Consider the following 14,629-nt stretch of genomic DNA (forward strand, 5'->3'; position numbering starts at 1 on the left):
GGGTGTTCCGGTGTTATACAAGTACCTCGCACAACTTGGATAAGTGTCAATAGACCACTTTGGCGGTAGTTTCCGTAAGTGGAAACACGTGCTCGCTAATTGGTTTTTCGAGACAAACATGGCCGAAGGTTATATAAAACAAATATAGAATGGTTGCAACTAAGAGGTGCGCTTGGGGTAGATGTAATAGTGATTCTCGCTACCCTGAGCGACTGAAACGAGAAGGCAAGGCTAATGTGTTTTTCCTGCGTTTTCCTAGCGCTAAATACCACAACGAGAAGCGGGAACGTTGGATTCGTGCGTGCCACAGAGGCGACGCATTTAAATGCAAATATCACAGCTTCATATGCAGCCTTCATTTCGTTGGAGAAAACGGGCCTCCGTACGAACACCCAGACCCTATATCAGCGGTAAAAAGTGCAGAAAATGTAAGTACTCAGATTAGCAAGCCTGTCTTTTCTAAAAAGCGTCAGGGATGCGTAATTATGTAAATTAGTATAAAAAATGTTTTACGTAATAAAGCTTGATCAACAGGCTCCTGTTCTGCTTTTGCCTCGTTGCCCTTTGGACCATGTCGCCCTTTTATGACTACAAAATGCTAAACCATGAGTACTATCTCACTTCATGAATTTAGGCAGAAAAACTAAAGATCAAGCGAAGAAAACCACGAGGAAGAGAGTACACCTCGCCGATAAAACGAGCTCGAATATCGAAAGTCGACGCAGCGGAAACACTGTTGTCACTGAGGGAAGAAGTAAGCAAGCAAACTAGCGACAACGATATTCATAAATCGAACATGGAAGACACATTGCCTGATACTCAGACGGATTCAGAGCTGTCAAAGGAAAAGAATGTTCAAGCTGTGATATTTGCATTTAAATGCGTCGCCTCTGTGGCACGCACGAATCCAACGTTCCCGCTTCTCGTTGTGGTATTTAGCGCCAGGAAAACGCAGGAAAAACACATCAGCCTTGCCTTCTCGTTTCAGTCGCTCAGGGTAGCGAGAATCACTATTACATCTACCCCAAGCGCACCTCTTAGTTGCAACCATTCTATATTTGTTTTATATAACCTTCGGCTATGTTGTCTCGAAAAACCAATTAGCGAGCACGTGTTTCCACTTACGGAAACAACCGCCAAAGTGGTCTATTATGTAACAATTATTTAGAACTGGTTTATTAGTTGGTTTGTCACTACAAGTAGAATACTAAATTTTCTTTTCGCAAAGTTCATTATTTCCTTTTGCAAGGTAATTTTCTGGCAAGTGGAAGACCTGGTTATCCTACAGCACTTGCAGCTTATTTAAATAACAACGCGGAATTTTCCGCGCGAAGTAAAATTTTTGCTCGTGTGCTCTCAAAACTAACGTAAAGACGGTTTTCCAATAGGATTAAAACAGGATTTCTAATAATTAGCCAAATTCATAATATTAGAGACGAAAAACTGGTCTGATCACAGACGGGTTTCACGGACTGTACTTGTTTTTCTACGGTTCTATCGCTACATTTACCAAAATTCGAAAAAACAAATTATACATTGTTTACTCATCTAGTATTAATCCTGTATTATCTGGCCCATAATTACCAACATTACCAACATCGATTTTGACGTCGCTATCTTCAGTGACACAAATAGTCTTCGCACGTTTTCGTTCAGCTACAAGTTGTGGATTGCGAGCCAAGGTGAGTGCGATGAACCACTTGGCGCGAGCCTGGGGAGAACGTTTCCACTTTGCTCCACTTTTCCTTTCTAAGATATATACAACGATGAGGAAGTCAGATAAATATGGTTTAATATTGGAAAACTGAATTTGACGTTCGCGGTTAATATCGTTACGCGACCACCACAAACATAGCAGGATTGCAGAGTCTATAATACTCTCTTTTCTATACCATTCAAATAACCAATTGTTGTATCGTTAATCAGTTGCATAATCATAATCATGAACTTATATGGATATTATAGTATTCGCATATAAAATGAATGATGTAAATATATATATATATAAAGTTTTTAAATATATATATAGCTAGGTATATATTCTCTGAGTACTTGACTGAGTGGGAACACTATACCAATTAATGTGAACGATTGCGAGAATAGTTTAAAAACAGCTAAATTAATTGATAATAATTATATGGATAGCCCGTTTTGCTCCTGTTGATGATTAATAACTATCTACAAGCTACCGTTAACCGTTGTGTATAGGTTTTAACCTTTCTTGCTTATACTAACGCATATTCTATAATAGAGCAAGGTTTCCACTATTTCTTTGATATCAATATTCAGTGCTTCAGTAAAGACTGATACGTGGTAGAACTTACGTGTTTCGTGATCATCGATCAGTGTTTGACAAAACACTCGAAGAACTGGGTTTCTAAAAGCTGCTTGGACGTGAAGATAACAGGTGTACGCATTGTAACCTTTTAAAACAATAAAAACAACGTTACAGACCCGCAATAATTAAGTAGAGCACTAGAGTTTGATATTTAGTGTTCGGTATGACGTAATCGGAGAGAAACATTCTTTTGTGATTACAAGAGGAAACTAATTCTGATTTTTTGTTTACACAAAGCGCCATTTTGTTCAATGGGCCTGATGTCCTTTTATTTCAAAATACAAAGTTTTTCTTCCAAAATATAAAGAATAAGGCCATTTTTTTTGCTAAACAAGAAATCAAAATTAGTTTCCACATGTAATCATGAAAGAATGTTTCACGCTGATACGAAAAAAACAACTTCGAAATGCATGCATTGTTGGCACGTCCACCCACCCACGTTTCAACCAAAACTACTTAAGCGGCATGCATCATTTCTTGTTTGTCTACCACCTGAAGATTCCTACACGGATGAAACAGACGGTAGTGAAGGATTTTGGGTAAGCAATGCTTTTATATTTTCTCTATCTATATAGTATATAGTATATAGTATATAGTATATAGCATATAGTATATAGATAGAGATAATTTAAAAATCGTTCTGCACTTTATGCAATTCGAAAAATTAACGTACGATATTTGTCTACGCACTTTTCAAGATGGCAAGGGATATATAAAAAAGTCTAAATATAAACACATAACTTAAACCTAATTTCTCCCTCTACCCACCCTTCTGTCCCTCTCTCTCACTCTCTCTCCCTCTCTCCCACTCTCTCTCTCTTTTTTGCGTTACCTGGATCAAACCGTTGAAAACCATCAGGCATGATGCTATGATCAATTCTGGGCAACATCAGAAATCCAACAATCATTGTTTTTAGGATACGAAATATGGCAGAAAAGAAACCCATCGGAAGTCCCACGAAAAACCAAAAATACGAAAACACCAAATAGACATTCCTGTGGAGAGGATAAAAATATACGATATTTCCAAGGTAAAAATGACGGCTTCGTGATATTGGAATCTGACTCAACCAGTGTACCGTCTAGCCTCTCAGAAAGCGCAACGAAAGCGTACCTGTTGTTTATGGAAATGACGTTTCTAGAGAAGTTACGATCTCGGAATATTGTCACAGAAGCTGCAATGGAGCACAGCCGAAAAAAAAGAGCCAAGCCAAAGAGTACGCTAAATAGAATGTGAGACAAAAACTGTTAAGACTTAAGGTGGCTCGATACAGTTTACGAAATTTTTGGGGCATATTTTACTAGGCATCTAAACGTTTCGCTAGAATTCAGGCTAAAAGTTAATATACTTTGCAGGAAAACACATCTAGAGCGTAAATCAAAGTCGACAGGTCTTGGGTCAAAAGGTCTGAGCATCTCTGTTCATAAAAATGCATGTACAAGGGAAGTCGGCCAGCAATATTTATAAAGAGTAAGTATTTATCATTGCAAAATAAGAAAGCGCAGTATGTGCCTAAACACATTGTTTAATAACATTGCTAAGAATGTCTAAATTGAAAAAATCTGAAGAGTACATAAACACAGTTGATTCCCTACCCGCCGCCGTTGATATAGTCGAGGATCCAATCCTGAACCATGGAAAATTTCAAGGAATATAAAAGAACACATGGGATAAATATGACAATCCAATTTAAAACAAGGCCTACAAAGAAAAAGAAGCGATATCAATACAATATGACCATTAGGATGGCCCCTACTGTAGAGAAAAATTTAACTCAGTGACGAGTACAAGGTCAGCCGAAGATCGTTAAGTGTTGGGCTAATATTCTTATATTCATCCATCGCAATTATCGCTACTTCAATTCATTCGTATATTCATGTTAGCAGACTGTAAAAACAATCAATTTCAAAAAAAACTAATAATGCTAAAAGTTTATACATGAATATAATCTCCTTCCCCCCCCGCTGTCCTTACGGTAACTATATATCAATATCACCGCCTGATGTTCGTTCATGTATAGACACCAGGTGTTACAATAGTTAAGGAGTTACAATAGCACCTCTTTAGCTGATTTTTGGACTCCTAATTTGCTTTGGTGGTAAATTGCAAGTGCTAATTAAACACGCACCGATTTAGGAGTACATTTAAAACCATAAATGCGATGGTATAATATACCTATATCATGCATAATCAACGAATACTCACCCCACAAAAAGTATCCAATCTGAAAACTATGATATCGAAGTCCCTTTCCCTGTAAAAATGGAAGAACGGAAGTTCAATTGCTTGGTAGCGAAAGACAGTGAATTCCCGCCGTCATTAAATTCTAATTGTTAATTTCAAAACTTGTGGTTTGAGCTTTTTACACGTAAACCAAGTATATCCCTATAGCATTTTTTACGACTAAATTAGGTCAATATTTAAAATTGTTCATTTGGGGTTTGATGCACCAATGTGTAGCTACATGATTCCACATTTACCCTACTGAGCCTACTCTATACGTATATGCGTACTCTAACTTCTAGTTAACCACTGTTTATTCCACATTTACCCTACTCTATACACATATGTACTCTAACTTCTAGTTAACCACTGTTTATTCCACATTTACCCTACTCTATACACATATGTACTCTAACTTCTACTTAACCACTGTTTATTCCACATTTACCCTACTCTATACACATATGTACTCTAACTCACTACTATATACATGTGTGTACTCTAGCATCTTATACCTGACGCTATAATTTTCATTTTTTACTACTCTGCAGGCGCGACTAGGCCCACTCACTGCTCGGATGAGCAATATGTTATTTTTTAAGGAACTTAGGAGTAATAAAAAGAACTTCTTAATTAACTTACAACCATAAACTGAGACACGCTTATGTTCTTAGCGATGAACGATTTATCCCCTCTGAACATCCTCAGCATGTTATTCCTGAAACAAATTACAAGGAAGATCATGTAAAAACTAATCCAACACTAAAAACCCCCCAAAACCGTAATTTTTTCTCCGATTGCAAGATTCTTTCCCGTGAAAAAATGTTTGAATGATTTTGGGATTCTTTCCTCGTAACACAAATATCTCAAATACTTTACTGCGCATGATCGAGGCCCATGTTCTGCTCTGAGGAAATTTTTCAAGTGTGTAATGCAACTTAAAGTCTGGTTTTCATATAACATAATTCGTCGTAATGAACACATTCCGTATTTATGTCGAATTTCTCATATAACAACGAATTACTTAACAATTATTCGCCGAAGGCGAGTTGAATATCGCTGAATAAAAGCCGATACAAACTCGAGTTTTTTATTCAACGGCATTCACTGAGCCTGAGGTGAATAGTATAATTTCACAGACGATTAATTGAGAAGGCGAATTAACAGTAGAAAATACATGTTTACATGTTTTACAAACAAAAAAATATCTCGACAGTTCTACGACGATTCAAATAAAACAATTAATGTTTTCGCGAAATAAAGTTGAAAAGAACTAAATTTTGAATGTGCCAACGTGGGTTTAATTTGTTTCGTCTGACATGAACATTTGCCCAAGTTTATATAACTAGTGGTAAATAATCTGAATAAACTAGTGGTATGAATAATCTTCATTAACTCGTGGATTCGGCTTATAGTACTATATGGATGCATTAGCTTATTGGTCTTGCTTTTTGAGGGGCACCCTGAGTATCAAAAACTATGGATTACGCATCTTTTTCTTCGTATTCATACTTATGATTTTCCATGAAGAGAATGAGGGAGAGCGCACAGATCACAGTCGTGAGGATCGCACTAACCAAAAATGAACCTAGTAAAAAAATGTTCAAAACAGCTTTCTAGTATTCTCATATCGTACAACTCGATATTTATAGTGACTGTATAGAACTCGAGAACACCAACCAAAAATCCCACGCAACAAATCCAAAATTGTTTCTTCTAAAGCATTCAAAGGTTTTGCTTTCTCGATTTCCTCCAATTCCACACTTGTCAAATAGATTAATTCAATGCAAAACTTAAAGATAAAAAGACAAGTATCTGTTAGCGTACAAGGTGTCCGAATAAAAACTACCCACTATTGTAACCAGATTTTTTGTCGTGAATCCGTGAAGTTATACTTTCGGGAATTTATAATCATAATTCTAAAACAAACAGCAACACGAGCTAGGAAGCAAATCACAAACTCGTTTTCAGGGACCGCGGAACTTTTTTTGTATTGCTGGGGCTCGGAACCACGCCCCCGTTAGGAAAGTCCGGAAAAATTTTGAAATATACATATAGGCCTCTAAAATGGCCGCAAATGCCTCACAATTTAAGGATTATTGGGAAATAGAAAATATTTGTAAGGTTTCCAACATATTTTGCGCTCATATACAAACATTAACCATGCTTTGGTTACGATGTCAAATATTTTGATATGGATAACCACGCTGAATTGAGACCGTTATATTAACAGTTCTGAGAAATTTGGATCAAATATTTGAAAATTGAATTATTAGCAATATTATTCTCTATATTAGCTTTTAAATGTTTTGCATAGATATCTAAATCACGCAAATATACCGATTTAATTGGATTAAGCAGTTTTACTCATATAATTTTTATATAATGTATATTCCAATATAACCAGGGAGCAGCGTGGCAGCGTCTTCAAACAACTTAGCATCAAAAACATTAATGTGGTATAACAACTGCCTAAAATAGACAAAACACTTCTCAACGTTTCGACCTGAGGGCCTTCGGCAGGAGAGTTGGTATGAAAATGACGAAGGCCCTCAGGTCGAAACGTCGAGAAGTGTTTTGTCTATATTAGGCAGTTGTTATACCACATTTGATGCTTCATTTTTTGGTGATAATATTTTTAAAAAATGCAAAACTTACATTATAAAGGAGAATGCCACAGATCATCATCACAGAGAGGGTTTCAGTCGAAAACTTAAAATCTTAAAATGTCAAAGGAAAGATCGTAAAAACTTAAGTGAGAGTTCTTGAACGTTTGAAATGATCTTTTAGTAATCTGAATGATCTTTTTGAGGAAATAATCTTTTTATCATATACTGTTGTTTATTAAAAATTACGGGAACCATTGAGTATTGTAATAAAATATAAACTGTGTAAAAAAAGTAAACATTTTGAAAAATATAATTGTCGACATTTCGACTAAGCTATAGTCATGCATCATCAGGAAAAGAATGATGATGAAATAACGCATGTATAAGTATATATATGTAAAATGAAGTAATTAGATAGCCATGTTTAGTTAAATATTAATAAATCTAGATAATAAAAAATATAATAATCTAATAAATTTACTCCTATTTTTATGTTACACTCAATTAGTGTGAATGTGCTCTTTGAATATAGGTAAAAGTGCTTCATCGTATAAATCATCCAATTATCAAACAAGGTCATATACCTTTTTCGGGATTGTAAACTTTCCTCAGAAAAAACTGCATTCTTGAATATTGACGAGGAGGTCTAGAAAAGTAAGACAAGAAAATAACTAGGATAGGAACTTTCCCAGTCTGATGTCGTAAAGTTAAAAACAGATTTTAGGAAAACAAAACGCGCCTTCAAGAAAGAAATTAATGAACAAAAGGTAAGGTTTATTTGAGACAGAGAGCAATTTACTAGCAATTCGAAGTAAACTCTAACAAGACAGTTTGAAAGAGAACATCATGGAACAAAGTCCAAAGTTGTTTTTACTACCCTTGGTCGCAAAAACAACATTTAGTAGAACTAAAGAATCTGATGCTGAAATTCACTACATCTAAATGAGTGAAGCTGGGCATTCTTGTGGTTGTGGTTTTTGTTTGAAGACGCTTTCAAACTCCTATATACGATATTCAACTTTTCAATGGAAACTTGAAATCAGTGATTTTTGGCCACTTTATCCGCTCATTCTGAATAACAGGAATTAGTTTGAAAAAAAGGTGTTATAAGTCTGGTAAGAAGCTCGTTTTAACTGATAACCTGATAAACTGATAACTGATCACACTTATAGAAGATTTTTCCATGTCTATATAATTAGACGATAACCTAATTTACCAGAGTTTACCAGAGCACAAGTTTACCAGAAATGTTTAACAAGTTTTTTCCTATTCTCGTTGAATGCTTTTTACCGGCTGTTTTTTGACGGTCATTTTTAAAATAGTTCGTTTTGCCTGCATATAGCTACTTCTTTTGGCGCAATGGTATTACACATGATCATACTTTGGTTGGAAAATGTTCTTCACGTGTTCATTCAACCAAGGTCTGAGCAATTTCACTTGTGGAGACGAACTTTCATCCTAAACGGACATTCAGAACGTTTTTAATGCTATTGCTTCTCCGAGTTTCACGCTAGAAGTGATCTTCATGCATGTCTATTATTACACAGTATACATTGATCGTCTCCCTAGCGTCGTGTGGTTACTTAAATTGGTGTTTAGTTACATGCCGGCGCATCTCGCGAAAAGTCGCTTTGCTTATTTAGCAATTCATTTGGGCCCCCTTCATCAGCAACAGTTTTCTCATCAGCACTGAAAATCAAGCTCTTATTCGTGTGAAAATACAGCTATGAAAACTGAGCAGATCTCTCGATCAACAAGTTTGGTGGGGTGTGAAACCCCCTCTCATGGTATTTACGAATATTTAAGACTAGTCGTACTCAAAATAGTCTGTTTCCAAATATCTAGAGGCTCATGTGGAATTTGAAAATTCGGCACCAACCATGGTGCTGCCTCGTGAACATCCCCTCGACCAATTTTGAACAATTTTCTACACTAATGTGACTACAATCCCTCTCTCAATCCCAGGGTAAATTCGTACTGTTTTTAAACTCGTATCGTGTATAATGAAGATTACGTCACAAAAATACTTACATCGCGGGAAAATAACTTTACTCCGAAGATTCCATATTCTTTGATCTCCTGGTAAAATACGAATATGAACTTTCCCAGGATAAACAAATGGTTTATCACGATTGGCAAACTGCTCATTATGATTACTGCGAAACCGGTTGAAGAATAATTCTATAAGAATTTAAAAATGAAGTTAAATATTCGTAGGCTACCTTCACGTTCACTCGCGGTAGAAATAAAGGTCGGCAAATCTTTATGCGTCGATATTTTTACATGCTCCTCAAGCGCGCTGCTATATTACTAAATTGCCAAAATAAGCTTACCCGACATTTCTGAAAACTTTGTGTTAAATTTACACAAAAACTGGAATGAAAACGCAAACAAAAGTTAATTGCCTGACTTTACAAGGGCGAAAATGCAAGCTGTTTCCCAGTTTCCGTGTTTGCAATAATATATATATATATATATATATATATATATATATATATATATATATATATATATATATATATATATATATATATATATATATATATACACCCATTTGCAAAAACGTTGGCCGCAGATAGATAGATAGATAGATACTCCAAGTCTAATTAGAATTGCATATGATTATATTTGCATGGGATTTCAATCATATTACACAACATATGCAATTCTAATTAGATTTCGAGTATCTATCTATCTATCTATCTGCGGCCAACGTTTTTGCAAATGGTGTGTATATATATAATTATATATATATATATATATTATATATATATATATAATATATATATATAATTTATTTATTTATTAAAAGACTAGCTTAGCTACTCGGAGTTTCACGCTATAAAGCGATCATCAGGCTAAATCTAAATTTAGCCTGATGATCGCTTTATAGCGTGAAACTCAGAGTAGCTAAGCTAGTCTTTTAATAAATAAATATATCTTCGCTCTGCCGGTAATGGTATTGAGCGCTCTTCAACCATTGTCAAGTTCTGTGAACTCTTCGTTACAGTTAATTCTTTGGATATATATATATATATATATATATATATATATATATATATATATATATATATATAAAGATAAAATAAAATAAACTTGGTTTACTTCATAAGATTTTATTCACTACAAACTTGTTTCGTATGACAAGCAACGCTTGCCACACTCATCAGGTGAATTTAAATGTCGCGCTACATTTAAATTCACCTGATGAGTGTGGCAAGCGTTGCTTGTCATATACGAAACAAGTTTGTAGTGAATAAAATCTTATGAAGTAAACCAAGTTTATTTTATTTTATCTTTATACTAGCTCTATACTTTGGTATATCGAGCACTCTACTCATATATGATTCTAAATACATATTTGATATATATATATATATATATATATATATATATATATATATATATATATATATATATATATAATGTGTGTGTGTTATAACCTACGTTTGTAAAACAATCTATTAAAAGACCACCACCCATAGGGGAAATTTTTCAGGCGACTAAAGGTTTGAAGATAAGGCGGATAGAGGAAGGAGGAAGATAAAACATAGAGATGTCGCTTAAATTAACATGAAATAGGGGGAAGGTCTGGATCGCTTTTCAAGAGGGATAATTAGACACCCCCCCACAACTTCAAAAACTGGAGAAGTCGTGTCCTCCTACACCTTGCAATTTTATGTGGGTTCACACCATTTTTACCAGTATCATAAGGCCAATATGATACTGTCGCATACATGGGCATACATTATGGGTGTTCGCTTAACATTGTTCGAGGTCTGTTTCCAGGTTAAAACGTCATCGAAGGATCTATCGAAAGCGATGGGAAACAGCTGATGCTCAAACTGTTTTTGGAAACATCAATAATTATGAGAACACTCACTTGACTATACAATATGGAAGGCCCATCATTGCTCCAATTATTTTGTGATACGTCGTCAGGCAAGCAAAGAAGGGATAATAAATGACAGCATTTTCAATTGCAATGCCGAAGAGAAGGAACCCTGGATGTAATTTACAAAAAAACGGGTACAATTACTTAAACGATACTTTTGGAATTCAAGAATAACTTTAGAAATACCTCGTCAATAAGAAAAATTCAAAATTGGGAGAATAGAAAAATAATTGAAATAGCAAAATTTTCAAACAAAGTGTTTTGCGTGGCTTGCTTGAAGGCGATTTTCCACTAGGCAACATTTCTCATTTAAAAAAATCATCATTTTTCGCCTGATTCTCTTTTCAATTGTGAGAATTCTGCTATAACAGATTGCCTTGGCCGGTCACAATTGAGAAGAAAATCCAGCGAAATTAAAAATTCTTTACAGTACGACTCATGTTATTTTAGATGTTAGCATGGATGATTTTTACCTTTTTCCCAACCAATTGCACCTGAAATTCCAACCCTTGTGACGAGCGCAATGATTGAATCCGTAGCAGCTCCAAACACAAACATGGTGGCAAGTCGGTCATGATCAATACCAAGGAAATCTACTGGGCTAAATACGGCGAAATAAGAAGTCCCCGCTTTGCCATGTCTCAGATTGTATAGATTTAATATAATTTCCAATATCTTTAGGCAAAGTTTGATTTGGTTATGCCTTATTTAATACAAAAAGTAACTCATCTCAACGTGAGCTCTTAGGATAATTAGCATATTTAGCGTATGTATAGTGGTGAATTTATAGGGTTTCCAGTGGCAAAAGTGGGGCGAATTATTATTTGCTTTCAGTCATTACTATTTGTTGAAATGCTAGAAAATTTAATTTCATACTTTCTAACCTGTCTTGTTGGTGACTCACTACAACAAAAACAGACCGTCCTTTCTCTCAAGAGTTCTTATTCCAGAGACAGGTCTGGTACCATCCTTACAAAAATGAACTTACATAACGAGTCCTGGTCGACCTCCCCAAAAATCTTTCTTGTAACTTTTTCTTCGTCGCAAAAACGCCAAAATCGTAAGAATTATCGCCTGAAACAGATTTTATTTAACTTACATTATGCTACATTACTCCAAAACAGATTATGGACGCAGTAGCCACATGCACACTTAGCGAGCCTATTTTTCAGTATACACCCTGAATAGCAAACATGGCAAGCTCCTTTCTTAAGCTCTTCCTATCATCCTATTTCGAAAGCCCTATTTTGAAAGGCACAGGATGCTGAGTAAGGCTTCATAACACAAGTGTGACATTTTAAACTTACAGCAGGTATCAATAAGAAATGAGGATAATATCTTGAATCGACATCACATTCAACACTATATAGAAATAAGAAAACATATCGGCACTTGAAACAATTACAGACATTTATAGCTAAGCTATTATCATGTATACTCACGCAGTGGAAGGGTCTTTGTCATTCATTGCTGGTAAGTTACCTAAACTATAAAAGATATCGTGAATTAGGTCACATGCACGTCCTGTAAACCCCAAAAAATTACATTGAAAAATACAACCACTAGTGTTTGAAACTGATTTGCATATTTATATTCAATACAAAATGGCCGCTCGTGTTGTAAACATCACTTGTGATCATTATTATTACAGCCAGTTGAACAGCATTATTAGCAAAACGCTATTCTTCCTAATGGGCCTCACTCACTACCAAAAATATAAATAGGATATTCTCGAATATATATACATAGATAAAAATAGTGAAATATAAGAATTAGTATAAGTATAACATTGGCATTTTGATCCATTTTTACGTGGCTACGTTACAAGAGAATTGTTCAAGTTCCTCAACATGAACATGAGGTCAAGAAAATATTGTTTCAATTTCCTTTTGTAAAAGTACATGCAATCACAAAATTCTTTAGTAATACATTTGCCCAAATTTATCAGTTGGCTAGCTTACGGAGTTCATCAAATATTGGAAAAACTCCTCACTTCCAGTTTCAAGTTGAACAATCTCTAATCAATCCTATTGGATAATAAAAATAAATAGACGCATATGATTGGTCAATTCGAAACCGGAAGTTAAGATTTTTTCAAATATTCGATGAACTCCGTAAGCCAGCTGACAAGGAAATAAAGTAATAAAAGTTTATTTTATCGCGAAGTTTCAAAGTTTGGTCAAAAGCAATATCGTCATATAAATAAACCCTTGCAAATGCTTTATACTTTTATTCCAAATTAACACATCCCACGAAGTTTGTTCCAATATCACGCAATTTTTATGCAACAAAAAATCTCATGATCACGTGGTAGTATTCACCCAGCTCTCAATCTTAATTTGAGGTATGTTTATACCCAACCAAATTTCGTGAATTAGGTCACATGCACACCATGTATACCCCATACAAATCAGTTTGAATGAATAAATATTGAAATCAGTTAAAAACTCTAGTGGTTGTATCGGAGAATTTCTGATGGCAAGCCTCAGCAGTATACACAACAAATAATACAATCATAACAGGCATTGGCGAATGTAATTACATAAATATATAAATTACCTGCTATTATGAACAAGCAATCGCCACACTTGGGAGTCCCACCGTCAGCGTGTTGATTAGATCGTTAATGCCGTAATGGAAGCATTTGGAATTAATGACATTAATCAGACTACCGCTTTATTTGCATGGCTCTTTCATTTTCACTGATTTTGCATGTAAACGAGTAAGGTAGAATATAAGTTATATATAGGCAAACTATACACAAACAAGACCGTCTTCAATAAAATAATAACAATGTCCATAATTTTGTCAACGAGTAGGCAGAATGTATGTATATATATATATTGTAATCTAAACTTACCGACAATTTAATTTTTTGTGGAAACAAAATGCAACTCTGTATGCAAACGCTTCCTTTTACCTGAAACCAGACGCCTGCTTAGGCATTCACCCTGGCCTGTAATAACAGGTGGCCAAACTTGATTTGCCCGGAGAAGATAATAATAATATATACATGCTGTAGTATAGCGCACATGCCCGATTGCCCGTGCACTTTTTAAACGCGCGATTCCATTTTGTTTGACATATTCGTCTACATAGTTCGTCTAAATACAAAAAATAATGTAAAGCCGGTTTCCATTTCGGTGCAAATGTCGTGTCATATTTTACTGATGAGAAATAGTCCGGATCTTAATTTGTCTTTATTTCTGTATTCAAATAGGTCATTGTTGCACTGACGCGCGTGGTCATAGAAATATATTGGCACGATTTATACTAGAGACGGACGGAGATCTGTCTGAGTATAAACACACGACAAACTATCTCCTTTTGTCAATAAGCTAAGGCTTAGACTTTGCATGTCTTTGCCACTCGATCATAAAATCCATAACTTTCCGCGAACCGTATATATCCTACACACGCATTTGGATAATGTACGCATGCACCTTTTGCTAAAGATGCATGTATAATTATTAAGATGAATATTTTAAATTGTATAAACAGGGAAATGCAGTTAAAATTGGACAGACTGCAATAAAGGGCGAAAAAAACATCAAATTATTAAC

The 14,629-nt window shown here is 35.1% G+C and overlaps 1 protein-coding gene across 1 annotated transcript; it reads right to left on the reverse strand.

Moving 5' to 3' along the window:
- Positions 1-1,176: 1,176 nt before the first annotated feature.
- Positions 1,177-14,018, reverse strand: LOC114537180 (stimulated by retinoic acid gene 6 protein-like). Its single transcript, XM_028558300.1, has 21 exons — positions 13,927-14,018; positions 13,626-13,768; positions 12,509-12,553; positions 12,374-12,428; positions 12,055-12,140; positions 11,540-11,667; positions 11,055-11,175; positions 9,505-9,544; positions 9,203-9,352; positions 8,553-8,629; positions 7,756-7,817; positions 7,221-7,282; positions 6,243-6,354; positions 6,075-6,150; positions 5,205-5,280; positions 4,545-4,593; positions 3,935-4,040; positions 3,453-3,560; positions 3,171-3,334; positions 2,325-2,423; positions 1,177-1,749 (listed from the first exon to the last, which is right to left on the reverse strand). Exons 3-21 carry the CDS (start codon positions 12,532-12,534, stop codon positions 1,541-1,543), a joined length of 1,806 nt encoding a protein of 601 aa, XP_028414101.1. The 5' UTR covers positions 12,535-12,553; positions 13,626-13,768; positions 13,927-14,018; the 3' UTR covers positions 1,177-1,540.
- Positions 14,019-14,629: the final 611 nt, after the last annotated feature.

The sequence above is a fragment of the Dendronephthya gigantea genome, unplaced genomic scaffold (genome assembly GCF_004324835.1).
Source record: "Dendronephthya gigantea isolate DGI-Jeju-01 unplaced genomic scaffold, DenGig_1.0 000153F, whole genome shotgun sequence".
NCBI classification, from domain to species: domain Eukaryota; kingdom Metazoa; phylum Cnidaria; class Anthozoa; order Malacalcyonacea; family Nephtheidae; genus Dendronephthya; species Dendronephthya gigantea.